Source organism: Arvicanthis niloticus, chromosome 20 (assembly GCF_011762505.2).
Source record: "Arvicanthis niloticus isolate mArvNil1 chromosome 20, mArvNil1.pat.X, whole genome shotgun sequence".
NCBI lineage: Eukaryota > Metazoa > Chordata > Mammalia > Rodentia > Muridae > Arvicanthis > Arvicanthis niloticus.
Window position 1 is genome coordinate 15,275,612 of NC_047677.1, and position 27,899 is coordinate 15,303,510.

General features: G+C 45.1%; 1 protein-coding gene across 1 annotated transcript; it reads right to left on the reverse strand.

Annotated features, from left to right (window-relative positions):
* Positions 1-20: 20 nt before the first annotated feature.
* Positions 21-27,899, reverse strand: Ostm1 (osteoclastogenesis associated transmembrane protein 1). Its single transcript, XM_034524797.2, has 6 exons — positions 27,406-27,899; positions 20,327-20,441; positions 10,474-10,571; positions 6,159-6,326; positions 4,408-4,573; positions 21-1,979 (listed from the first exon to the last, which is right to left on the reverse strand). The coding sequence occupies exons 1-6, from the start codon at positions 27,820-27,822 to the stop codon at positions 1,924-1,926; spliced, it is 1,020 nt and encodes a 339-aa protein (XP_034380688.1). The 5' UTR covers positions 27,823-27,899; the 3' UTR covers positions 21-1,923.

The following is a 27,899-nucleotide window of genomic DNA, read 5'->3' on the forward strand; positions in this document are numbered from 1 at the left end:
ATTCAATTACAGCATTACAATTTTCCTTGTTATTTTCTTTATTGTAAAACATAAAGAAAAAAAACAGGTTTTCTCGTACACACACATAACCCTATGTGTCTCAGGATTCAGAACTATGTACATTTTTCATATGACCATAAGATGAAATTCTTTGTCACATTTTCAAATCTCTTTCTGATGCAACTTCTAGAGAGCCAGGCCCTGATCAAAAACAGAGATGGCTGGCTTATTAAAGTGCTCGCCAGCTTCTTATCCAAAAGCAATGGTGTGTACACACAGTACTGAAAGGTGCCCAAGGACTCGATACTCACCGTTTAAATATGTCATTTGCTAACTTTGCACATGTAAACGGGCTTTATATGTATTCATGACGGTGGCTCTCAATGGCCCGCAGCCATGTGCTTCAAAATCAAGACAGTGCCTTAGTCACAGCCGCAGGAACAGTGACAGCACAACAGACCACAGCACATCTAGTGGATCACAGCATCATCTGATTGTCACACTCCCCGTGTGACACACTCCAGGACGAGCCTGCTCTCACACTCTGCATATGTGGTAAACATACAAAAATACCCAAACGCTCCTGTCTCCCTGGAGAGCAACTGCAGTCTGTGAAGGGACTCACATTTTCTTAACCACTGAGCCCAAGGAGTCTTCCTATTCACAACCTTTAAAGCAAAGCCTGTTTCCACCGAATTAACCAACAAAACCACCAGCTTCTACATATGGAGAAATAAAACTGAAAGACACTGAGATATTGTCTTAAAGGTTGCTAAACAATATTCCAAAGCAGAACTAGTTTCCTGATAGTGAAATGTGTAATTTCATTTCAGTCATGTGACTTTCATCCTTCCCATAACTGGGGGCTTTCTGTGTGAACCTGCCATCCAATTCATCTCCAGTATAAACTCCCCAGCTGTCTTACAGTGAGCATCCACTCAGGTCCTTGTCTAGTTTCTGAAATTTAAGCTTTGTGTATTTCTCCTTCATTTCTCCCAAAATCTCCAAATATTCCAAGATAAAGTTTTCACTAAAAATCACAAATTTAAACACAGCATGATACACTTGGGCTACATTTTACTTAAACTACTAATAAGTTACAGGTTACCAAATAACTTAATGGAATTCACGATGAAATTCACGATGCAGATCCCTGGCTTAAGATGGGTCCATCTTGTCCTCAAAGATAACTAAGCAGTCCAGTGATTTTTAAAATTACTTACGAAATAAAGGCAAAATAAGATGTAAAACAGTATTTATAAAAATCATATTAGAAACCCAGTTACCGTAAATCTTTAACAAAGATAAATGTATAGGGTGGCATCACTTTCTGAAAACTTTAAGGAGGTCTATAATCAATTAGTGGTTGCAAAAGTGACTCCCGGGAACCAGAGAACATTATTTTAATGTATATTAAATATACATTATATATACATATATATGTATAGGTATGTATATACATACAACAATACTGCGATGGGAATTCATTTAAGTTAATCATTGAGCCTGCTACCATTTGGCAAGTACATTTCTTTTTCAGAGTCAGCTCCAAGTGACTAATGTGTAAATGGCAGACCTCAGCTGGTTCTGTTTTGTGTACTTCTGTTAATGAGGATAAATCAGAAGAGTCAAGTAGTCATTCATATGCCTGAAAAATAAAACCCTCACTTGTAACTGTAACAGATATACCTAAAAATATGTAACATTGCTATGTTTGAAAATTAAAAATACAGATATCTTCAAAACTGGGGTACTCAGGCAAAGGGAATTTGAGAACCCTTATTCAGAAGAAATTACAGGTCTACAGCTCCAGCATTCCAGAAGAATGTGACCTGTCAGATCTTGGCTCATCTTCCTCTCGACTGTGCTATGGTCCAACCACTCACTGGCACGGCATGAGGTCGAGTCCCTGTTTTGTAGGCTTCAGGTGGAATTTTCTTGAATGTTGGCAAAACTGGTGCTTGACTTGAGACGTTTGGCTGGGGAGACACAAGTGCTGGGTTTCAACTCCGGCTCTCGAGGGCTTATCCAGTGCTTACAAGCAAACCACTGTATTGTCTATTTACTGGCTGAATCTGACTTGTTCCAATTTTCTTAGATGTAAAACTTAAGGGTTTTTTTTTTTTTTTTTTTTATGAACGGCATAAAATTAAATTAAGTAGAAACTACTACCCATGACTTTGTTAAAAGCAATACCTAATAAAACAGGCATCTACACTTTCTTGAGCACTGCAATCTTAATGTGTACATAAAGAATAACAATAAAAGTCCAAGCTAGAAATCAAACTCTAAATGCCTCTTTAACGACAAGAGTGTTTACAACGCTTCTGCTGCAGTCACTTTTAATTATGAAGCCTGAAGGATCAAGAGCTGGAACAAGATGACACCATGTCTAATAAAACCGAGAAAAGGGAAAGTACACACACTGAAAGAAAGAACATTACCTCGATTTTCAGATAAAAAAAAATTTTTTTTTCAAGCAGGGCACGTGGCACATGCCTGTAATCCTGGTACTTAGGAGACTACGGATAGAGGACTGAGTCTGAAGCCAGCCTGGCCTACATAGCAAGTTCTGGGCCAGCCTGTGCTACACAGTGAGACCCTATCTCAATACATGCTTACTCACTTTTCAGGGGATTAGAGTGCTAGCTCAATGGTAAAGGGTGTTTCCACCACTTATAAAGCACCAGCTTCAATACTCAGCACCAAGCAAGAATAACAAAACACACACATTGTGTATGTGTGTGTGTGTATGTGTGTATGTAAATGTCACAATGACATGCATTATTTTGAGCTGCTGGTGGTGGCACACACCTTTAATCCCAGTACTACCAGGTGGATCTTTGAGTTTTGAGCCAGCCTGGTCTACTGAGCAAGTTCCAGGATAGCCAGAGCTACACAGAAAAACCCAGAGGCAAAAATAAATAAATAAATCAGCAAAAGGGATTCTAGTTTAACAAAGAAATGACTTTTTTTTTTTTTTTTTTTTTTTTTTTTTTTTTTTTTTTTTTTTTTTTTTTTTTTGGCTTTTCGAGACAGGGTTTCTCTGTGTAGTCCTGGCTGTCCTGGAACTCACTCTGTAGACCAGGCTGGTTTCAAACTCAGAAATCCGCCTGCCTCTGCCTCCCAAGTGCTGGGATTAAAGGCGTGCGCCACCACCGCCCGGCGTTTTTTTTTTTTTTTCCCACCAGACGCGGGAAGCGGGACTCGAACCCGCGCACCAAGAGACGGTGCGCCCTCTGCGGGCGGGAGCCTTAAGGGCTGAGCCACCTGCGGTTCGCTGACTTTTTTTTTTAAATTGAGTTGCATGTCACATACAGCATGATTAGCAGACTGTAATATTCAGCTATGATTATGTCACTCATGGCACCGAGCCGTTAGGGTCAGATAGAGTCATGGCCACCTGGTGAGGCTGTGTGTTGAAGAGCTGAGTGCAAATGTTTCTCAGGCTCTAGAACTGAAAGCCCACAGTGCCACCCACGGTGGGAGTGGCACCCATGGTGCCACTGGCACACGATGAGATCTGAGAGTTGCTGGCCTCAGGAGGAGCCACCAGACACCTCTACTCCCTTGCCTTGTTTTAAGCTGTGCATAACTAACTCTCAAAGACAACCATACCAGAGAGCAGTCATGTGTCATCAGTTCACGCAGGGAGGAAGGGGACAGGTGGGGAAGGGAGAGGAACTGTTAACACACACGAGTGTTTGGGGGTCACTGTGTGTCATTTTCTCTCTCTCTCTCTCTATTTGTATTGTTTATTTTCTTTGGGTTTTGGTTGTGTTAATTTGTTTGTGTTTGAGTCAGGGTTGAACTATGAAGCCATGGCTGGCTTAGAACTCATCCTGTAGACCAGGCTGGCTTTAACTCAAGAACCCACTTGCTTCTGCTTCCTGAAAGCAATACTGCCTGACATTATTTGATCCGGGATTTTTTTTCCCATAAAGAATTTCACAGGGATGGCATTTTGATGCTAACATCAAACACACTACAGTATTCTTTTGTTCAACAAATGTCTGTGAGCATTCGCTGTGGCCAGGCACTTTCTAGGTACTGGCGATATGACAGTATTCAAGGAAAAAAAAATCCTAGTTCTGATAAACTCTATGATCCAATCAAGGGAGGCGAATCGGGGAGAGCAAAGGAGAGTTAAGTATCCCTGGCTGTCCAGCGGCAGGGGCTTACTGACCGAGTGCCCGCACAGTCTGGAAATGGCTCGGCAGGTAAGGACAATTGCCACATCCTTTCTAAAACACATCTGCATCTGTTCCCCTGCGTCATGGCGCTGAAGGCTGAATCCACGGCCTTGTTCGTACAGGTAAGAGCTTCAACACCGTACTCCCAGCTCCCTGACCCCCAAATCTTTTAAGTATAGGTGGGCGTTTAAACAGACTACTGAAAGGAACTTACGTAGAATGAGTTTGCGTTTCTTTTGCTCTGAGTGAAGGAAGCTACTAAGGTAGAAGACAACGGGCAGGAAGAGAATGAACACAGACACGGCAACCACAGACACCGTATCGCTGCAGGTGACCGAGCAGTTGAAGGTTCGGCTCCAAAGCTTTCGAGTAATGTTCATCTAGAAAAACATATATTACTATATTATAATCCAATGTAATACTTAATCCTCTTTAATTTCTTAGTATATTTTTACAATCCAGACATCATTTAAAACAGCTTTGAAAAATCTACAGATACTTGAGAACAATTTCTTCTGCCAGGGGAAAAAAAAGCTGGTTTACAACTGGAAACTGTATAATTTTTGGTTTTGTTTTGTTTTGGAGACTCTCTCTGCAACCCTGGCTATTTTGGAACTCACTCTGTAGATCGGGCTGGCCTCGAACTCAGATGTCCACCTGCCTCTGCCTCCTGAGAGCATATGCTACCAGCAACCGGATGTCACTGTATAAACTTATAACCACGCAAAACGTTAAATTATAAATACATAATAATCACCAAGATATACCAGAATGTCAGTCATTTTATCTCCCAGAGAATGTGCACTTACAAAAATAAAGACTCTGTTTCCTTAATTAAACGTTATTTACTGCTAAGACCCTGCTATTAAGCAAGTACAATCATTAGGCTGAGATGTAAACCCCAAAAGCCTCTAAGCAGCCATGCCCAGTGCCTTTTACTATCCTGAGCACATCTGGACAGTCCAGAACAGTTCCCTCTAGGCTGGTTTGATAATGCAGGCGGAACTATTCTTAACCAGCAAGCTTAGCCATTTTGACCTTGAGTTCTCTACTTTTGAGCCAATGATTTGTTTTCTCAGATAATTAAGTCTCAAGCATCATATTGCCTAGGAGGGCACGGCTGCCACCTACTGGTGCTCTATGGAAAGACAAGCTATACAATGCAGAAGAGGCTTCCGGATTCTCCAACATTTACTAGTTACAGGGACTTAGAAAAGCAGTGCTAAACGACATCCTGGGCATGGAGGAACACACCTGTAATCCCAGTACTAAGGAGAAGATGCAGGAGGCTCACTTCAAGTTCAAGGCTGGCCTGTACTTAATAATGAGACCTCATTTCTATGTGTGTGTATACACACACACACACACACACACTCAACCTATCTCTCTCTCTCTCTCTCTCTCTGTCTCTCTCCTCCCCCTCTGCTGTGTCCTACCTATTAAGTAATGAATTAGAAAACACTAGGTCTGTGTCCTCATCTGGCTCATATTTCCGTGAGGACACAGACTATAAGTAAACATTCTCCAATTATCATATAGATAAAGAAATGAATGCAGTAAGTGGATAAGATCTTTTGAAAACATGGTAGTTAGATGCAAAATCTCTTTAATCAGCACCCACTGGATAGGGGGCTGAAATTTAAGCACAAGGAAACGCTATGCCCCCGAAAGCCACACCTACTTTCTTGCCCACCCCACCCCCTTTTATCCCTTTTGGTTTTTTTGAGACAGGGTTTCCACTTTAAAATCAAAATATGTCAAATTATTAACTCGCCTATGAGGTGCCTGGTTAATGTACATTTTGGTCTGACACAGATACCATAAAACCTTATTACCTTATAACTACTGTAGTTCTTTCAGTTGAAGATGCCATGTGCCTCTATTCCAGTGCACACAAGAAATGCTAACACTGAAAGCACATTCAACACCTGCAAAATATGAACCATGCCAGAAGCAAATACTTACTGCATCTTCCACATCGATGCATAAGTGCGTTCCAGGCTCAGCCTTGTTCTCAAGCCCGTTCATTTTCTGCATTTCACTATACAGGAGGCTCAGGTTTTTATACGCCTCTTTACAGTTTTTGCATACTTCGGAGTAATTTTTTGGTGGGAGGAGACTGTATGTGCGCCCCTAAAATGACAAAGGTAGATGTATAAGACACACAGGACATACTGGACACAGTATCTCTGCATGTCAACCATTTGACATTCTACCCTGCCCCCAAGCCCAGACAGAAGACAATATGGAGTATTAAAGGACTGGAGTGAGCCCAGCAATAAACCCACATAGCACAGCCACCAGAGAGACATCAGCAACACACCCTGGAGAAAAGACAAGCCTCCCTAACAAATGGTGCTGGGACGTTGGATATCAAGACTGAAACTATATCCCTGTCCCCACTCTGACAAAAATCAACTGAAAATTCATAGACCTTAATTTAGGACCTGAAACTTTAAAATCACTAGAGGATAAACATGCAGAAAACACAGAGCTATGAGGGCAGGCGGTTGATAGCTCAGTGGGTAAGGCTGCTTGCCATTAAGCAATGATCCACGTATCACTGTTGGAACCCACAGGCAAGCTGTCCTCTGATTCCACATGCACTCCTTAAGTAAATATATGAAAATAATTCTTAAAAAAAAAAAAAAAACAGGCAATGGCTTTCTGAACAAGCCTCAAGCAAAAAGAAAATCCCAGGATCTACAAACAGGATCAAAGCACAACTTACATATGTGTAGGAAAACAAGAATGTCCCAATAGAACCCATTGCTGTATACAATTACTATACACGAAAAGGAGAACTGAACAAAAGCCACCGGTAACCCCAAGGAGAAAACAGTGGTGGGCTGTGACCATGGGAAGTTCCTAGACCTCGAGGGTGATGAGTCCTGAAGATCTGAGGGCAGGAGGCAAGAGCTTCTAGAACTTTCTAGGAGACCTGGTATATGGGCACAAGGCAACAGTATCCAGCACTGTCTAGGTGTCTCTTAGTTTTGAAAACTGCTGCACAGCCTCTAATGACCACTGCGGAGGATGTCGGAGACATCAATAGTTCATTGCCAAATGACTGACGGCCAAATACCAACCTTCCTAAGTTATCTCAGTGTTGGCATTCATACTTAACTATGTTGTTCTTTCCAGATAAAATTCATCCCTGCTAAGCTTCACAGCCTAAACGTCATCCTTTATCCGAATGAAATTGGACTTTTCTCATGGAGGGATATGAATCCCACTCAACTCTCTTACCTCAGCTTCTAACCCAGACCTTTCCAGTGACTGAAAATGGACAGACAGCCTTCACTCTGTGTGTGTGTGTGGGGGGGGGAAGGGGGGAGGGTGGAAGTGGTGGTGAGTAGCATGCCAGCAAACCCCAAGTTCTGGCTTCTAGGCAGACACCTGTATTTGGAAGCACACATTTATTTCTTTGTTCTCTATTCTCTTTATTCTTTACCATGAACATGGAAATAAGAAAGAAAATGGGAAATCGGGGCAACTGAAACCCTGTGACGTGACCCTGACCGTCTAGTTGACAAGCCAAGTCTCCCCTTAAACTCCCACAAGAAAGAGCCACTCTCCACTGGTCAATGGTGAACGTAGCCGAAACTGCAAACCTAGCGCAGAATCCTGGTGGGGCGCAGGGTGGGGGATACAGCCCGTTTACAAAAACTAAAAATGCACATGCTTTTGGCATGGTGTTCCCCTCGAAGGAGTCCACTGAACACATTCTCAAAGGAACTCCCAGTGACATGCAAAAGGCTTCAAGTGTGGCAGCTGATAACAGCCACACGCTAAAACAAACAAGAGGGGGAACTGATTAATGGTAGCGTAATTGCAAAACGAACACTGCACAGCTCCTAACTGATCGAGGGAGTGGATCTGGGATGGGAGATGAAGGCAGCTGTGTGGACTCTGAGGACACCTTCCTAAAGCTTAGTGAGTTGAAGCTAATGTCAGAACCTGGTCAAACACTGCACAGGGCCCCATGTCACCTCAAGAAGGCTGTATTATACCCACACCACTTGGGGGGGGGGGGTGCTAAACTCTTTTTCCACGAAGCTACCCACAGACTAGGGACATGGGAGGCTGTCACAGTAGCTGAGCCTGTGTCAGTCAGATACCCTTTCACTCTGCCTTGTCACCAGGACAGGGGTTCAAGAGAAGCCACTTGCTAACATTTCCCACCCGAGGCGGATTGAGAAGAGCGTGTGAGCCTCTTCCTGTCCACTCACAGCTGTCTCAGCCTGTTCCCCATCCCAAAGCCCCCGGACTTGGTTGTCAGAGCCTCTTTACCATCTCTGTCTAACTTTCTCTCTTCATCTACTTGCATGGCTTGAAGCAAGGACTGTGTCTCATGACCCCTGACCTTGCAGCCCCTCCCCCATCTCACTGTATCATCTGAGCTTGGGTGTCTGTCAGGAGTATCGGAGTGGGAGTGTCATACTTAACAGGTTCAAAACAGAATTCTTTTAAAAATTATTCTGCATTCATTGTTTATTTATGTGTGTGCACGTGCACACGCATGCACACATGTGGTCTGTAAGGGGTGCTCAGAAGACAACTGGTTGGAGGGGTTCCCTTCTTCCACCATGAGGGCCCTAGGATTTAACTTGAGCCATCGGGCTTGGCAGCAAGTACCTTTAGCCCTGGAGCAATCTCTCTTGCCCCAAACAGAATTCTCCTTTAAAGCCATCCTGGTGTGTCTCCCTGCAGTCTGACTTCGTGCAAGTCTCTTCACCTCTATATCTCAGTGACACCCTTTTAGTAAGGGCTTCAGAAAACAGAGGGACATGGTACAAAACTGTATGAAAGCTTCCGGGAGTCTTTGTTCTAATGACCCCGTCCCTAACACTTGCTAGTTATAGTTATGATTATTTACCCAAGACACTGCTAATTAAAAAATTATCCCAATTTTTAAAAGGACTGTTTATTTTATGTACATGGGTGTTTCCTGCATGCGTGTATGTGCCTGGTGTCTACAGAGGCCAGAAGATATTTAGTTCCCCTGTAGCTGGAGTTATAGATGGCTGTGAGCTGCCATGTCGGTACTGGGAACTGAACCCAGGTCCTCTGTAAGAGCAGCCAGTGCTCACTGAGCCCTTTCTCCAGCCTCCTGAAACAGGATTCCTAATCTTCACTGTCCTGCAGTATCTTCCTCCTTATGTCCACCCATGGCATCGCCACCCTCTCGGCTACTCAGGGTCTAAGCCCATCTGGGTTCTTCTCCTTTTACTATCAGGCAAACACAGTCTCTAAGAGAACATAACCCATCCGTTGGACAGACTTCCAATACCATGATCAAGCCACTGACGTGACAGATCTGTGGCTGCCGCCTCTACTTTTATGTGTGCCTGGTGTCTACAGAGGCCAGAAGAAACTCCGTTCCCAAGGAGCTGGAGATAAAGATGGCTGTGAGCCGCCATGTGGGTCCTGGGTAATGAACCTGTCTCCTACGGAAAAGCAGCCAGTGCTCTTAACCTCTAAGCCACCTCTCCAGCCCCTAATTTATATGAAGACTTGTGATTATTTTTAAAGTATGTGTATGTATGTGTGTTGGGAGAGTATGGGATAATATGAATGTGACTGCAGTTGCCCCCAAAGGCCAGAAGAGGGCACTGGATTCGCTAGAGATGGAGTGACTGCTGCCTGTGAGGCGCCTGTGACCTGCCTGATACCTACTCCACAGTAAGCATTCTGTTGTTGTTTGGTTTTTGTTTGTTTGTTTGTTTGTTGTTTGTTTTTTTTTTGAGACAGGATCTCTCTATGGCTGGGTTGGAACTCATGGTGCAGAGAAGGCTGACCTTGAACTCACAGAGCTCTGCCTGCCTCTGCCTCGTGAGAGCTGGGATTAAAGGCATGTGCTACCTCACCTGAAATGTTTATCCACTGAGCCATCCTCCAATCCCCAACCCTTTCTTTCCTCCCCTCCCTTCCTTTTTTACTCCCTCCCTCTCTCCCTACCCCCACTCCTTTCTTCTCCCTCTCCCTCTCCCCTTCCCTCCCTCCCCCACTTTCTTCCTGACAGTCTCACTCTGTAGCCCCAGCTGGCCAAGAACTGGCTTTGTGGATGAGCAGTCTTGAACTCTCAGAGATTCGCTTTCCTCTGCCAGCTAAGTACGGGGAATGTGTTACCACACTCGGCCTGCGCTGGAGTTCTAATGTTTTCAAGTGGAAAAAAATCTAAGAGTCTAAGAGTAGAAAAAAACAAACAAACAAACCAAAACCCTGTAAAAAGTCAGAATTACACATTACTCAGTTGCTGTAAGTCTATGTAACTGACCTGCAGGTTATGCTCAAAGCAGGCCAAAGTCTTGTTGAACAGACTGAGGAACTCCTCTGTGTTATTTGACAAATATTCCCTGTTGTTTGTTAGGCAATCTGTAAAAACAAAGAAACAGCATTATGTAGTCCAGCCTTGCCTAGGAATTTATAGAAATCCACCTGTCTCTGCCTCCCAAGTGCTGGGATTAAAGGCCTATGTCACCACAACTAGCAAATAGTTAACATTTAAAAAAAAAACAAAAAACATTTAGCAATAAGGAACAGGATAGAGAAATGAAGGAGCCTTCCCAAGGTCACACAAGTCCAACGTCATGCAACTGATACACAGAAGACTGGAATTTGTAATCAGTCTGGCTGTTGGGCCATCACTCTCAGACACTACAAGGTGAGTAACATACATACATATACACACATACACACACACATTCATACACCCATACAAACACACACATATACATACAGACAAAACACACACATACACACACAAACATGCACATACACACTCCTAGTCTGTTAAACAATTACCAATTTCAATACTCAAGAGTGGACAACTGCATGCTTCTGCCCCTCTCTGGTACCCATAAGAACCTGACACCATCAGGGATTCAGGAAGTCACTGCCACCTGATCAGAAGGATGAAACGTAAGCCTGGTTAACAGGTCAGGGCAGCCAGCACTTTAACTTCTGTGTGTAAACTTGGGACACTGGAAGCAGGTGCTCACCCAACCAGATGAATTATAAAACTATCCTCCTGAGTCCAAAAGCCAGCTAGACTTCAGATTCACAGACAGACAGACAGACAACTCCCCCCCCCCCCCACAACACACACACACAGAGAGAGCTTGGGCAGGACTCCCTCTGCACCAGTGAACATGGATGGAGGTTTTGTTGGTGAACCTTTTCCTAGATGCTTGGCCTCGCTGAACCTGTGAATCTACAGTCCCTGCAGCTTTATCATCTCAAGAACGCAAGTCCAACCCTAATGGCCCATCAATCATTTACAAATTGATGGTTTCCTTTACAATGAACAAACTAAGCCAGAGAAAGAAGGGCTCACACCGAGACTCACACACAAGTCAGCAAGGTGCTAAGATGCCAAATGTGTTCTCCACATGCCTGCATTTCCTTAAACATACAATTCTTTCCTACTAATTAAATATAAATTATTTCATATGTCAGTATCCACAAAGTTCAAATACTAAAATACTTTTTAGTTTTTTTTTTTTTTACTAAAATGTTTTTTTTGTTTGTTGGTTGGTTGAGACAGGGTTTTCTCTATGTAGCCCTGACAGTCCTGGAACTTGCTCTATAGACCAGGCTGGCCTTGAACTCAGAGATCCGCTTGCTTTTCTACCACAGCTCTGGGATTAAAGGTGTGTGCCACCACTGCCTGGCTTACTAAAATCTTTTTTTTTTTTTTTTTTTTAAGATTTATTTATTTATTTATTTATTATATGAGTACACTGCAGCTGTCTTTAGATACATACCAGAAGAGGGCATCAGATCCATTACAGATGGTTGTGAGCCACCATGTGGTTGCTGGGAATTGAACTCAGGACCTCTGGCAGAGCAGTCAGTGCTCTTAACTGTTGAGCCATCTCTCCAGCCCCTAAAATCTTTTTAAAGTAATAATATAAGCTCCCCTTTCATCCTATTTTATTAACACGGTGTAGCCTTGACTCCTGGGTCAGGTAGAACAGACATGAATAAAAACAAGCACAATTATGGTCAGAGAATGTTCAGTGAGGCTAAAGGTCTTGGGGGGAGGGGGGATTACTGTCCTACAGAGCAGTCCTGGAACCGGTTTCCCCACAGCTGGCAGACACCAGTATCACAATGGGTCCCATCATGCCTGGCAGGCACAGCCAAAGATGTCAGGCGTGCCTCCCTGGGTACATGCAACAACACAGGGCACGCTGTTCTGGAGAGCTCTGGCAATTTCTTCTACAAGATACACAAATAAACAATTTCTTTATAAAAATGATTTATGAAGAAGGCTGTTCTGGGGAATAAAAGGACTTGATGTCTTCCTTTTTACTGCTATTTTCTTTTCACTTAAAATAATTGGAAAATTAAGTGAGGAGCTGGTGCAGACTGACAGCTGATTAAGTGCTGTCCTGGCACAGTGTGGGGTTTTTTTTTCCCAGTAACTATCAGGCAGTGGTATCACAAAGCACAAAGGAGCTCACTTATACAGTGGGGTTAAGCGTGTCTTCATTATTAGAAGGACCCTGACTTTCTGATACAACACAAAAGGACTCTGGTAAATCCCCTTTATCCACTGCCAGGAATCAGGAGCATAAGGTTACACACAGTGAGAAGCTGTGCGTTGCAGAAATTAGCAAGCTAGGGAAGGTGTAGCCACAAGCTCTCCACATGTGCTAAGTGAAGTGGTCATTGTGCCTCTGCCTCATCTCAGATAATCAATGGAGCCTCATCAAGGCTGTGCAGATTAGCACAGCTTCTGTCTCCATGAGGACTCAGGCATCAGTTCAAGAGGCTTTCTCCAGGCGCGAAGGATTCCAGTCAAGCCTTCACACAGAAACCAGCTAAATTACTAACAGAATTGTGTGGATTCTGTCTTCATCCCCGACCCCCTAGTGCTGAGGATTGAACCCTGGTCCCCCTAAATAAAAGCACCCTATCACTAAACTATACCCCGACTCTTGAGTCCTCTAGGGACGGGGTCTGCACTCAGACGTCTCCCCATCCTGCCTCACCTTCCTGAGTGCTGGAATTACAGGTGTGTACCACCGAGTCCAGCTGAACCACTCATCCTTACAGATGTGGCATCTATTAGGAGTTTGTTTCAAGATCTGTAGTGGTTTAAAAGAAATTTTATATGATTTATTTACATATATGAGTATTATTTACACACATTACATGCCTGATGCCCAAAGTGGTTAGAAGAGGTGTAAGAGTTCATGGAATTGGAGTCACAGACATCTGTGAGAGGCCGTAAGTGCTGGGAACCGAACCCAGGACCTTTAACTGCCCAGCCGTCTTTGCAGACCCCTCTGCTCCTTTTTTAAGACTTATTTTTATTTTATGTGCATGTTTTGCCTGCATGTATGTATGAGTGCACTGCATGTATACCTGACACCCTCTGAGGCCAGAAGATGGTGCCAAATGCCCTGGAACTGGAGTAACAGTTCTAAGCTGCTGTGTGGACACTGGGAACCGGCCCTGGGTCCCCTGCAAGAGCAGCAAGTGCTCTTAACCTCTGAGCCACTTCTTCAGCCCATCCCTGCTGTTTTTAAAAACTAGGTTTTATATTGTCACATCCTGGTATATCTGATGCTGCTATGTATTCAAATCCTAAATACTGTCGTCTCCCAAGACCTGGTTGTCCCCAACAAAGAGATGTTCATTTTTACCAAGTGACACTATGTAAACCTTGCTCCCCAACTTAAAACTATTGGTTAAATAAAAATGGCTACAGCCAATTACCAGGGAGAAGAGAGAGGTGGAGTTTGAGTTATTGGGCTGGGGATTATATGGAAAGAAAGAGAGAAAACAGAGACAGAGACAAAGATTGATTGAGAGACAGAGAGAGAGAAAGGGAGGGATGGAGGGCACAGGGAACAGGCAGTCTCCATTAGCCATGATGAACCAGGAGCACATCCCCAAGTGAAATGGACCCCGAGTACAGGCTGGGGAAGTAGAAACAGCCTGGGAAGACTCAAACAGCAAGTCTTTGGGGAGCAGAGCTGGGAAGTAACAGTCTAGAGAATAGAAATATAGATTAGGGGCAATCCCCCAGTAGTTGTGCGAAGTCAAATACATAAACCACAGTCCGAGTCTCATTCATTTGGAAGCTACACCAGGATAGAATTAGTTCACTTACTTTACAACATCCCTCTGAGCCCGTCCAAGGTTGGAGGAATACAAATTATGCCTGGGAGGCTGAGACAGGAGTTTTGTAAGCCCAAGCCCGAGGCCAGCCTGAGACACACAGTTACCCTGGTTCACTACAGTTACAGGTTGTCTTCGAAGAAAGAGTACATTCCTAGAGGCTGGTCACGTGGCTTAGAGGGGACGGGTGCTTGCCTCCAAGCCTGAAGACCTGAGGTGGATTCCCAGGGGCCCACCTAAAGAGAGAACTAATCTCATGGAGAACAATAATCACCACTTTCTGAGAAGCTGAGCAAGCTTCAGAAAGTAAGAATAAATGGTGAAGAGTGGTGTAATTAAGTTTAGAAATACAAAAACTATCTTTAAAATCATGCAAATAAGCCCACCACCACATAGATAATACGTGAGGAAGGCAGACACTGCCTACCTGACCTTCTGGCTCAGCAGTTGACCTTAATGATTTTTCAGTCAGGGATACTTAAGTTATATGCACCACTGAAAGTTAATTTGTCTCTGCTAAATCAGTATTCTTCAGAATTACAGGGTGCTTTAATAGCGTCCTCACGCCCATAAAATACTATCCAGGGGACTGGAATTTCATTGCCTATGGAAAGAGAGTGCATTTCCGGGGGCTGGCAACATGACTTTAGAGGGTAAAGGTGCCTGGTGTCACGCCTGGTGACCTGAGGTGGATCCCTAGGGACCCACGTGATGGAAAGAGAAAACCAACTCCAGGTTAAACTAAGTAGCTGATTGAAACTCTTACTTCATACATGCTAACACTAAGTAGCCGACTGAAACTCTTACTTCATACATGCTAACACTAAGTAGCCGACTGAAACTCTTACTTCATACATGCTAACACTAAGTAGCCGACTGAAACTCTTACTTCATACATGCTAACACTAAGTAGCCGACTGAAACTCTTACTTCATACATGCTAACACTAAGTAGCCGACTGAAACTCTTACTTCATACATGCTAACACTAAGTAGCCGACTGAAACTCTTACTTCATACATGCTAACACTAAGTAGCCGACTGAAACTCTTACTTCATACATGCTAACACTAAGTAGCCGATTGAAACTCTTACTTTACCCATGCTAACACTTTGGCTCTTGGATTCTTTAGTTACAACACTGAGCTTCTGCCATACACACATCCTACACAGCCGAATGCAGATGGACAATCACAGCTCCCGGAACTACTCCTGCCTCTTCGCCTGCCATTCATGTACGCTCGCCTCCTCATCCACACTCGGGGATCTGGGATGCTCACACAGGATAAGGGTTGAGAGGAGACATTTAACCTCCAGCTCCCCCACATTTCCTCCTCCTCCAGATTCCTTTCTCGTGTTCCCAGTGTCTCACTAGACTGTGTAAAACAAGCAAGAATGCTTTGTGACATTCTGATAAATGTGTGTGTGTGTGGGGGGGGGGTTGTTTTGGTTTTGGAGCTGGAGACCAAGCCCAGGGCCTCATGCAAGCTCTCTGCCTCTCACCTAAACCCCAACAACTCCACATTTCTTTAAATTAAAAAAATTTTTTTTCAGATAACTTTCCTGCTCTCTTCATGAGCAGGCGTGCAGAGAACACAGTTAGAAATGCTTACACACTCAGCAAAGAGTTGGGTTAAAATGCTCACAGAGGTGCTGGAAAGATGGCTTACATCCATCTATACTGGGATCCGATGTCCTCTTCTGGCGTGCAGAAGTACATGCAAATAGAGCACTCGTATACATAAAATAAATGAATCTTTAAAGTGAGCACATAGGATGCCAACTACTAAGGAAATAGCAGTGAAGAAATCTAAGGAATTAGTCTGGAACTACAAGGGAAAAACGAAGGGAGGAAGAGAGGGAGGAAAGCCGGGGAAGGAAGCTTTTATTAAATAAACCAAAAAAGAGTGAAGTTTAATTAAGTCCAGTCTCTTAAAACTCTTTAAATCCCATTTAAAATTAACACAGGATCGTGGATCGTGGAACACTTTAAAATAGGATTAAAACAATGACTGGGAAGTCAGGTTTTTAATGCATAGTCCTGGAAAGGAAAGCCCTTGGTCCCTCCCCCCCCCCCCCCCCACTTCCTCGAACATAAAAATGCCATAAGCACAACATTCTGGGAGCCTCTAGGTTTTCTAGAGAGTTTTGAGTGGAAATTAAATGCATAAAGCCCAAAGCCGGTAAATTTACCTCCTCTGAATGAAGGTCAAAACCAAATGAAAACGAAGTCATCCTTTCCCGCCCCCCCAGCTGACCTACCCCCCTCCCCAAAACACATCTGAGCTTTTAGTTCTTTTGCCTGGCTTGTTAATCGATTCCAATTAGGAGATAATAATCTCTTGAACAACTCACATCTAACAGCTTCGTGGTTCGTTCCTCAGAAGTGCAGTCAGAGCGATATTTTCAAGATAGAATGGCTCAGACAACAAACGTGCACACAGCTACAACCCCAGCACCAGGGAGGCGGGGCAGGAAGACCAGACACTCAAGGCCAGCTGTGAATACTCAGAGAGTCTGAGGCCAACCATGAAACCCTGTCTCAAAAATTTCAAATTGTTTTAAATCCTATTTAGAAGCTGGGGATTCAGCAATTAAGAGCACTGGCTTTGAGCCAAAGAGATGGCTCAGGGGTTAAGAGCACTGACTGCTCTGCCAGAGGTCCTGAGTTCAATTCCCAGCAACCACATGGTAGCTCACAACCATCTGTAATGGGATCTGATGCCCTCTTCTGGTGTGTCTGAAGACAGCTACAGTGCATTCAAAGACATAAAATAAATGAATAAATCTAAAAAAAAAAAAAAAAAAAAAAAAGAACACTGGCTGCTCTTCCTGTCAGAGGACCTGGCTTCAAGTCCCAGCTCACCTGGTGGCTCACAACCATCTGTGACTCTAGCCTCAGGAGAGCTGATGCCTTCTTCTGGCCTCCCAGGGCATCAGGTGCAGCACAAAATGTGGTGTCTGTGCATACATGCAGGCCAAAACTCATATACATAGAATAAAAATAATTTTTAAGAGGAGTCCCATTTAAAAGTGGTTCTAGTGTTCTGTGTACACAAGTACATATGTGTTCAGGTGTGCACACGTGGTGTCTTCTACCCCTCTGTACCTTCTCTGTTGAGACGGTCTCTCCCACTAACCCCAGAGCCAACTGACTGGCTAGTCTGGCTGGTTCTTGCTCCCCTAGGATCCTGATGTCTCTGGCTCCCAGTGCACAGAGCCATAATGATAGCCTGGTGGCTTGAGCTGTGGTCCTTATGCTTGCACAGTAAGCGTCAGCTGAGCCATCTCCCCAGACTCCTACATTGGTTTGTTTGTTTATTTGTTTGCTCACTGTTTTGAGACCTGTCATGTAGCCCAGGCTGGCCTTAACTCACTATGTAGCTGAGGATGGCCTTGATCTTCTCCTATCTCCACTCCCATGTGCTGGGACATGGCACTGGAGACAGAGTCCAGGTCTTCGGCATGTTAGGCAAGCGAGCTGCCAACAGAGCCACATCCCTAACCCCTACATGACTTTTTAAAAGGCTCTTCAATCTACTCATACTGGGAATTTTCAGTCTTGGCTGTGGCCGTGACAAATGCCTATGATCCAATCATTCAGGAGGCTACGAGCTCCAGGCCAGCCCAGCTACACGAAGCTGCTGCTAAAAATGACAGCCTGGTGTGCACAGGACCTGGGAGGCATGGGGACCAGGTCATCCTTAGATACATACCAAGCTCAAGGCTAGCTTGGCGTATATACAAAATGTCTTACACACAAAAGAAAACAACAATAACAAAAACCACACACACAACAAAGGACAAAAAACAGAGCTAAGCCATTTTCCCAATCTCCAAAAGCAATGAAGAGACAAAAACTGAAGAGACAATTGTCGATGTAACATGGCGTGCTGACTGTGGTGAAAGACCTGAACTTAAGTTAAACGGCAGGTTGGGTTTTGTGTGTGTGTTTTGCTTTTTGTTTTGTTTTTAAGTTGGGTGCAGTGACACATGCTATTATGTTAATGCTAGTACTCTGAAGGCTGAGACAGGAGGGTACCTGAATTTGAGGACAGCCTGGACCACAACAGCAAATTTAAGGGTATGTAGCAAGATCCTGTCTCAAGAAAGCTAAAGAAAACAACAAAAATTTTAGGTAGGCATGGTGGCATATGCCTTTAATTCCAGAACTTGTGAGACAGAGGCCAGCCTGGTCTATAGTTAATTCCAAGCCAGCCAAGGTTACATAATCTGAATCTGTCTTGAAAAAATAAAAATAAATTAAAAAAAAAAAAAACTTTAAACTTGCTGTTACAGGTTCAAATCTAAAATATTCCTCTTATATAAGTTCATGTAAACACTTGTTCCCTGGATATTTTCTAATGCTTAAAAATATTCTTTATGTGTTTCCAAAATTCACTTTAATCATATTTACAAAAGGAATTTTCACTCAAAAAAAGTAAAGTTTGGGGGCCACGGCACCTTTAAGAGGTGAGGCCTGGCTGATGGAAGTAGAAGCTGGCCTCTAAAGGTGACAGCTGGACCTGGTTCCCTGGGTCCAGTAGATTGCCTGTCTGCAATCACATGTCTACATAATGACACGTCTACACTAACATGATATGTCATCACATGTCTGCAGTCACATAACATGTCTGTAGTCACATAACATGTCTGTAGTCACATGATGACATATGTGCAGTCATGTGATGACATATCTGCAGTCATGCGATAACATGCCTGCATTAATATGACATGTCTGCAATCACATGACATGTCTGCTAATAATATGACATGTCTGCAATCACGTGATGGCATGTCTGCAGTCACATGCTGGCAAGTCTGCAGTCACGTGATGACGACCACCTCACATTCTGGCTCCACAGACAACGCCATTCACACTACTTCTTCCCCCTCCATGATGGACACTCTGCATGGACACAACCTCTCGGCAACCATGAGCTAAAATAAACCTTTCTGGTTGCCACTTGTTTCTGTCACACTTCGTCATGGCAATGAGAAATGACTGATACCCTTGCTACTCCTTGCTACCTTTAACATTCCACATGTGTTTTTAAAGCCCAAGGAGTCATAAAACCCCCACTTAATATCATGCTGACATCCCAAGAAGTACGGCAATGCTGGCTCACATGAGAAACTACTGTATCGATCACAGTTCTACCTTCCTTATCTGACTTCATCTCCCTGAAGGTTTCCAGGACCCTAAAAGCCCCACTCTTCCCTCACACTGTGCCCCTGACCACGATGCCTCTCTTTCTGCCCTGTCTTTTACCTAGGCTCTGGCCAGTAAAACCATGCCCGGGCATGAAGCCTTGGTTCAAAGAATGCTCTGGGTGATTTCTCCTTCCAAGCCTCTGTAATGTTATTATTTCCTTCTGTAAGTTACACTTGTAACTGTATCTTTCTCACTAAGTTATAGACAGTGGGACTTGTAACTGTATCTTTCTCACAAGTTGTAGACAGTGGGAGGTAAGGGCACAAGGACATAGCTGATACTCAAGGAGAGCTGAAATGAGGAGTTAAGTCTTTCCAAAGAATACTTCAAATAGGTGTCGGTTTATTACACAAAACCATCTGTTCTGCAAAGCTTGCAAAACAAATGATATCTCTCCCTCCCTCTCTCTCTTCTTCTCCCTCCCCCCAGATTATTAGAAATACCACAATTATTATGTTAAACAGTTAATACAGGTTCTGATATTTTCTCCAACATAGAGATGAAGAAACTGAAGTTCCATACGACAAAGTTAACTGCCCCAAACCTGACATCGAGCGAATGCCTGTCTGATCTCAGATCTTTGTAATCTGCTACACATTTCAGGCTGGCAGGACTCACCCAGGTGACAATGACTAATACACCACGACGCAGTGACAGCTCAAACTTAATGACAAGTGTTCTATCTGGTTTCAGCCATTTTAAAGTTCACTGAAATCAAATCTGACGTCTATTCCCGAGCCAACCACAGCATCAACTGAGCCGGCGCAAACATGGAGACTCACTTGCACAGTTCGCCTCCTGCCACGTGCTGTTGAAAAACTCAGAGACCATCACAACTATCTGCATCCTGTCTGCCATGAGGAGACTTCCGGCACAGCGTTGGCTCTCGGAGGTATTCTGAAACAGCAACGACAAAAGGAAGAGATAATCTGAATATTTAGATTTTCTAAGCAAATTGTAGTCCACAAAAGCCATAAAACAGTTGAGATATTTATTAGAGATTTTGTCTGATATAATCTTGTAGTAACATCAGTGATAATAAAAATGGCAGGAAGACAATTATCTAACATTTTTTATTGCAGTGTTCATGTGTGAAGGCGGAGACTGCTTAACAGCTGAGCCATCTCTTCAGTCCCATCTTTGCTTCTTAAAAATTTGATTCTGTGCTCAAGTCAACTTAATTCCAACTTGTGGGTGTGTTGCAATCTCTCACTTTGAATGCACAGGAAAAGTTCCAGAATGCGGGCAACAAAATGTAGCAATGGTTATTTCTAGATGACAGGACAAATTTTATCTTCACTTCTGCTTCTCTCCAGCTGTCTAAACTTTCATACAGTAAATGTGGTATTTATATAGCACTTTTAATCTGTGTGTAAATGCTCCCAAACCTTTGGCTTCATATTTGGGCAATTTTTGGTCCAAAGGTTAGTATTCTGTAAGAAAATCCAGTAATCCATCCACATAAAGTTTGTACTCAAATAGAAAAACATGTCTTCCAAAGACCATTTAATCCTGAAGGAAACTCATGCTGTACAAATCACAAACCTGAGATCCTAATGTCTTGAACCTCATCAATTTCCTATCCCTGTTGCCTCAGGCAGGGCACTGAGTCCTGGGCCCTTCCTGCTTTCAAAGCTACTTAATTCCTGTTCGCAGACACTCCAAAAATGCTGGTGTTTCAAGGAGTTGAGAAGTGTCAGAGAAGCCATCTACACTGTGCTTCAAGAACCTACCTGCAAACACAGAGGCCAGGAGTGACACTGAGTCTCACCATGGGCTGAAAGAGACCCAGTGGGAACACCGGGAAGAGAACTGACCAGCCGTAAGAATATCACAGATTCATCTGGGGAAGACATGTCATTTGTGTACATCTCACTACCGAGATGCATCTAAGAGAGTGCTTGCTTTTGTCTGTTACCTTTGTTTTCTTAAGCACTCTGTGTGTGTGTGTGTGTGTGTGTGTGTGTGTGTGTGTGTGTGTGTGTGTGTAGGCCAGAGGACAGTTTACAGAGTCAGTTCTCTCTGGCCACTGTGTAGGTTCCTGGCATCGCTGTTACCTACTAAGCCACCTAAAGGCCCAAGTAAGTACTTTTCTTCTTCTTTTCTCTTTTTCCTTTCTTCCTTCCTTTCTTTCTTTTACTTATTTATTCACCTTATATCTCAATCGCAGCCCCCCTCCTCCTGGCCCACCCTCACACAGCCCATTCCCCCATCCCCTTCTCCTCTGAAAAGGAGTAGCACACCCCCCCCCAGTATCACCCCACCCTGGCACATAAATCACTGCAGGACCAGGTGCATCCTCTCCCACTGAGGCGCCCCAGTTAGGGGAACAGGATCCACAGGCAGGCAACAGGTACAAGGACAGCCCCTACCCCTACCCCTACCCCACTCTAATCGTTGGGGGAACCATATGAAGACCAAGTTACACATCTGCTACATATATGCGGGGCAGGGGGGCCTAGGTCTAGCCTAGGTGGTTGGTGGTTCAGTCTCTCCAAGTAAGTATTTTTAAAATACAGTCTAATAAAACATTTCCCAGTTCCTTTCTTGGAACTGTTTCAGAGAAATAACAAAAAATAAAATTTCTTTATTGTTTGTTTTGTGCACATGCATATGTAGATGTGAGTTCCGTGTGTGTGTGTGTGTGTGTGTGTGTGTGTGTGTGTGTGTGTGTGTGTGTGTGTGATGTGCAGTTACCTGTGCATAGGCAGATATCTGAAGAGGCCAGCAGACGTGAGGTCTGCTGCTCTATCGCTCTGTGCCTTATTCCCTGAGTTAGGGCCCCTCGCCAAGCCTGGAACTAGTCTTAGGCAGGTGGATGGTAGCCAGTATCCCCAGCAAGTTTCCCGCCTTTACTCCCTATGCCACTGGGTTATAGGAGCATGCAGACACACCCACCTATGCCACTGGGTTACAGGAGCATGCAGTCACGCCCACCTATGCCACTGGGTTATAGGAGCATGCAGACACGCCCACCTATGCCACCAGGTTACAGGAGCATGCAGTCACGCCCACCTATGGCACTGGGTTACAGGTGCATGCAGTCACGCCCACATTTTTGCATGGCACTGAGAAATGGAACTAGAGTCTTTCTGCTTGTGCACCTAACTCCTAAATGAAACTGGAGCTCAATTTCACAACCATGGGTCCTATACTTCTTGTATTAAATGAAATAACACACAATCTCCAAGGAGCACAATGCCTGGCACACAGTCACGGGAAGTGTCATTTCATCTATCTGCTTTGCTGCAAGCCCAAGTGCGCTGGGAGAGTCTGTTTGAGTGGGTGTAAGCAGTTCAAGTGCACCTCCATGTAGCTGCTTGACTACTTAGGAATCACCACAGGCTGGATGAGATGGCTTCGTGGACAAAGGCAGTGCCTTCAAACCTAATAGCCAGGAGTCCAATCCCTAGACCTCATGGTGAGAACATGGAACTGTGTCCAACAAGCTGTCCTCCTCCCTCCATCCGTGTCCCATGACATGGGTACCCACATACTCACATAAGCACGCCGTATCTACAGAGATAAATACAAATCTAACTCAATAGGCAGATGCTATTTTTAATGGACACTGCACTACTGTGTGATACACAATACGGGTGTGGCACAGTTTGGTTGAGGAACACACGCATGTAGCTGGGAGAAAGCTGGAAAAAGGTCATGGAGAACCCAGGATTTGAACTAAGCCCTGCACTGAGAAAGGAAAGAGAACTCTAAGACAGCATAAAGTGACCACGGGGTGAAAGTGGCGTTGGTATGTTGTGTGCAGGCACTGTTCGGTAGCACCAGGTATGCTCTGAATGTGGTGTCACTGTGGATATGTTGGGACAAAGTTGGCAAAGTCCTTAAGAGTCAAGCAAAAGAAAACCACATTCTCGGGGCTGAAGAGAGGCTTAGCATCTGCTGCTTCTCCGGAGGACCTGGGCTTGATTCCCAGCACCCACACGGTGACATACAATGGAGTTGGTGCCCTCTGCTCTCCATATGCACCAGGCACTTGCAAGCCGAGCACTGTAGTGGTTTGAATTTGCTTGGCCCAAGGCATGGTCCCAGAGCAGCACCCACTCTTCCTCCCAGCGCTATGAAACAGGTAGTGCGGCCCTTCTGACCTGAAGGCCTGCTCCTCCCACTGAGTGACCTTGAGTAGGCCCTCAACCTCCCTAAGGCTCCGTTTCTTAAAGCATGCTATCTCCCTGTGTGTATCTAGGGTTTCCATCTGGAAGTCAACTCCTGTTGGACGGAAACTTCACGTCTTTACAGTTTCAACACGCAGCACAAAGGCCCAAACTTACCGGTCCTTATTTATATCTTAAAATATTGCTATACTGATCTGTCATAGTCATAGCCATAACCATCTGGCAGAAGCCTGGCCATCAGGAACGTAACCATTCACTTCCATCATGGCTGCACCTAAGAAGCTGGATGAGGCCATCAAAAAGAACACACAGACAGACATGCATGCACGTCCGAGCACACGCGCACACTCGCGCACACGCACACACACGCACACACACACACACACACACACACACACACACACACACACACGGGGAGGGGGATGGGAGACAGACTTTTTTTTATACCAATTAATCTATAACCCCCAACTCCATACCTTACTTTACAACCATCTTGAATCTCTGCATTCCCTGAAATGTAGATGACAGAACCCATCCTCACTCAACAGAGAAGACCCAGCCTCCTATGTGGCAAAGAAGACATAAGCCATCACTCTAACTTGCCTGCATCTCCACCACAAAGGAGAAAGAGCCCCTCATTCTGTGGATGCCCTGGGTCTTATCAACTCCAACCTCCCAGCCCCTGGCCTACCTCCCCCCCTGTTTACTTCTGCAAGTCTTTCTTTACTCTCCCTGTAAGAGAATTTCCATTAGTGCTGACGCACAGTGTGTGGCACGGCTGGATGCCTGTAGTCCCAGATTCTAAGGATGCTAACACAGGAGGATCACTTGGGCCAAGCAGCTCAAGATCAACATGGACAACAAACAGGAAACACACACACAGCCACACACACACACACACACACACACACAGCCACACACACGGGGGTGGGGGGGGGAAGATACATATATATGTAAACAAAATATTTAAATATGTTTCCTGCCTTCCTCCCTAGGGCCTTAGGAAAAGAAGGAAGGACAGGGGTAGGAAACAGAAAGGAGCTCACTCCTAAGCCCACGTCTGCTTTACTGACTATTGCTCTTTCAGGGCCACTCTTCCCCCCCTTTTACTCCTTTATTGGTTAACCTACTCTAACCTTGGTGTCCCCGCCATCAGAACCACTTGTGTTAGTCTCACCCTAGTGCCAATGTTGACAGTTACACCTCTGGCTCCCTCAGCAGGATCTGATGCTCACGACCTCTCTGCCCTTGTCCTCAGTCTCCCCTCAGTTTCCTCTCTGGCTCTTCCTTTCCCGTCTACTCTGACAGCATTCACGGCTGCGTATTCCTACTCCATCTTCCTATGACGCTGCATTTATTACTTTGAAGGCATGACGGTGCACATGCCACAGCTGGGCAGCTTAAGGGAACAGGTCCTTTCCTTCCACCTCGTGGGTCACAGGACTGAACTCGGGTTACCAGGCTTGGCTGTTGGTTGACCCATGAGCTTGGGGTGGTTTTTATTTTTTTCAGATTTATTTATTTTATTTGATGAATATGAGTGTTTTGCCTGCATGTATTCACGTTCACCAGGTGTATACAGTGCAAAGGTCAAAAGAGAGTACCCGATACCCTGAGGCAGCACAAGTGTGCTGGGAATCGAACCAGTGTCCTCTGCAGGGGCAGCCGGTGCTCTTAATCCCTGAACCATTGTTCGAGCCCACAGGAATCGGTTTTTTTTGTTTGTTTGTTTTTGTTTTTTAAAGCCTCATAATCCCACAGCATCTACACAAGGAAAACATCTACATCCTCAGACCCGGGGTTGGCATCGTGATTCATGGGCATCGTGCCCACAAGAGGCCTTGTTATTTAATTTTTTTTTTAAAGTCTGCTGAAAATTATGAAATTTGCAGGAAAACTGATGAAAATGAGAAGTCAGGTATTAAGTGAAACGACCCAGGCACAGAAAGACAAATGCCACATGTTCTCTCACATGCATATCCTAGCCTCTCATGTTTATGTGTGTGTTAATATGGAGTGAGTGCTGACTAGAGGCCGAGACATCAGGAAGGAGCCCATAAGACAGAACAAAAAGAAGCTGAAGGAAGGGGGGAGGAGGGTCCAGCGGAGGGGAGGGGTTACAGATGGTGGGAGGGTACAATGAAGAGAGGGGGTCGGGGTTATAGGTGGTGGGGGGGTACAACAGGGAGGGAGGGGTTACAGATGGTGAGAGGATACAATGAAGAGAGGGGGAGGGGTTACAGATGGTGGGAGGGTACAAGGGGGGGGTTACAGATGGTGGGAGGGTACAATGGGGAGGGAGGGGAAGGGGCGTTATAGACGGTAGGAGGGTACAATAAAGAGGGAGGGGGTTACAGATGGTGGGAGGGTACAACAGGGAGGGGGGTTACAGATGGTGGGAGGGTACAACAGAGATGCAGAACAGGAACTTGGAGGAAAGGAGATATAGAATGGACGGCCCATAACTATATGAGGAGATGCCAGCCTGTTACTTGGTGTACTAATTTAAAAATAAAAACAGGGGCTGGGGCTCGGTTAGTAGACCGCTTGTCTAGCATGGACAAGTCATGGGTAAATTCACAGCCCTGCATAGAACGTGGTCATAGTGGCACGTGCCAGGAATCTAGGCACCTGGGAGGCGAAAGCAAGAGCGTCAAGTGACCCTCTGCTACACGGTGAGTTCAAGGCCAGTCAGGGCGACAAGAAACTTCATCACAAATAAATACATTAATTAAATTAAAATGGAATAAAAAGGCTCCCTAAAAACAGCTTATCTAATGTAACTGCTCAAAATCAAATATAACACTGCAGAGGGCAAGGGCTTAAAGTCAGAAAAAGAAGCGAATCTGGAAAATGCTGCATGTAAGCCTATTTAAACTGCCTTGAAAGCCAGCTCTTTCCACAAACTGTGACTCTGGAATTTACTTAATGCAAATAAGTGCCCACATTTACCAAAAGAAAAAAAATACGACTTATAAGGACACTGAAACCACTTTTTTCATGAGACTACTTGGCCCCTCAGTACAAAAGGACCATTTCCGCCCCCAATCCCAGTGTCCTGGTTTTTCCTTTACCAGGCAATCCTGTGACTCTCAGTGGGCACTCTAATCCTTTCCTAGTTTATACAGTACTTAGAGGCAAAGCCTGTGTCTTCCTCTTTTTGTTCACCTTCATTAAGTCCTTCATACAACCTTCCAAGTGACCAGGAAAGCTCTCGAGTTACCAACAAGAGAAGGCAGATTGTCCTGAAATTTCAACTCCCACTGACCACGAGCTATTACTGAGTCAGTTTGTGTGGCCTCTCTATATCCCCACTTTACGGATGAGAAAACAAGCAGAGAGTGTCATTAACTTGCCCAGAGTACAAGCTGATAAACAGGACGGTACCGGACTCCTGGCCAGCAGGCTCCAGATTACCTTACCGTGACGAATTCCCATAACGCAACATGAAACAACTGGAATATTTTTCTAGCATTTTATAGAGGAGGAAACCTATACTTTGAAAAATAATCAAGATCACACTGCTAGAAACTGGTGGCTCTGGGTGTGTTCGCTGCAAACCTGTCCCAAGAAGTTGCCGGCTTACAGCAACCAGGGAGGCAGCATTCCAAGCCACAAGCCCCTAATGCCACCCGCCTGTTTCTGATACCCCAACTCCACAGAATTGCTTTTCCTTACTTTCCCAGCCCCCACGCCACAGGTGCCGAGGCTGCTCCTCTACCCACCCCGACGTTTCGGCTGATGTTGTCCATCTTGATTGCGACCTGTTGGAAGAGCGGGTAGCAGGTCTGGCAGAGGCGCACGGGCCGAGCGCTGCGCACCATACAGGCGGCCAGCTCGGCGCTGCTATTGGCGAAGTCCATCAGCAGCTCCCGGCACTCGGGCTCCAGATCCGGCAGGTCCGGGGGTAGCAGTGACAGCGGCCCCAGACTTCCACCCTGCAGCAGAGACAGGGTCAAGTCCTGCACCTCCAGCAGCTGCTGCTCCGACAGCAGGTCCGCAAAGCCTGGGTGCCGACTGCTGGTGAAGGGGAGCGCGCCCAGGGCGCACCTCCACCGCAGCAGCTGCAGCAGCAGCAGCGCCCGCAGCCACCGCCGCCACAGCCACCCGCTGCGCCGCGCCACCTCCGCGATCCGAGCCATCCCCGGGCCGGTCAGCACCAGACCGCTCGCCGGGTGCTTCCGACAGCAGCAGCTTCCGGCTTCGGCCGGCGTAGGCC

Excerpts from the sequence above, each read along its gene's own strand:
- Ostm1 (XM_034524797.2), bottom strand. The coding sequence starts at position 27,822 with ATGGCTCGGATCGCGGAGGTGGCGCGGCGCAGCGGGTGGCTGTGGCGG. Across the intron at positions 10,572-20,326 it reads GCAGGAGGCGAACTGTGCAA|ATTGCCTAACAAACAACAGG; the intron begins GTGAGTCTCCAT and ends TTGTTTTTACAG. Across the intron at positions 6,327-10,473 it reads GCTTTGAGCATAACCTGCAG|GGGCGCACATACAGTCTCCT; the intron begins GTCAGTTACATA and ends TTGTCATTTTAG.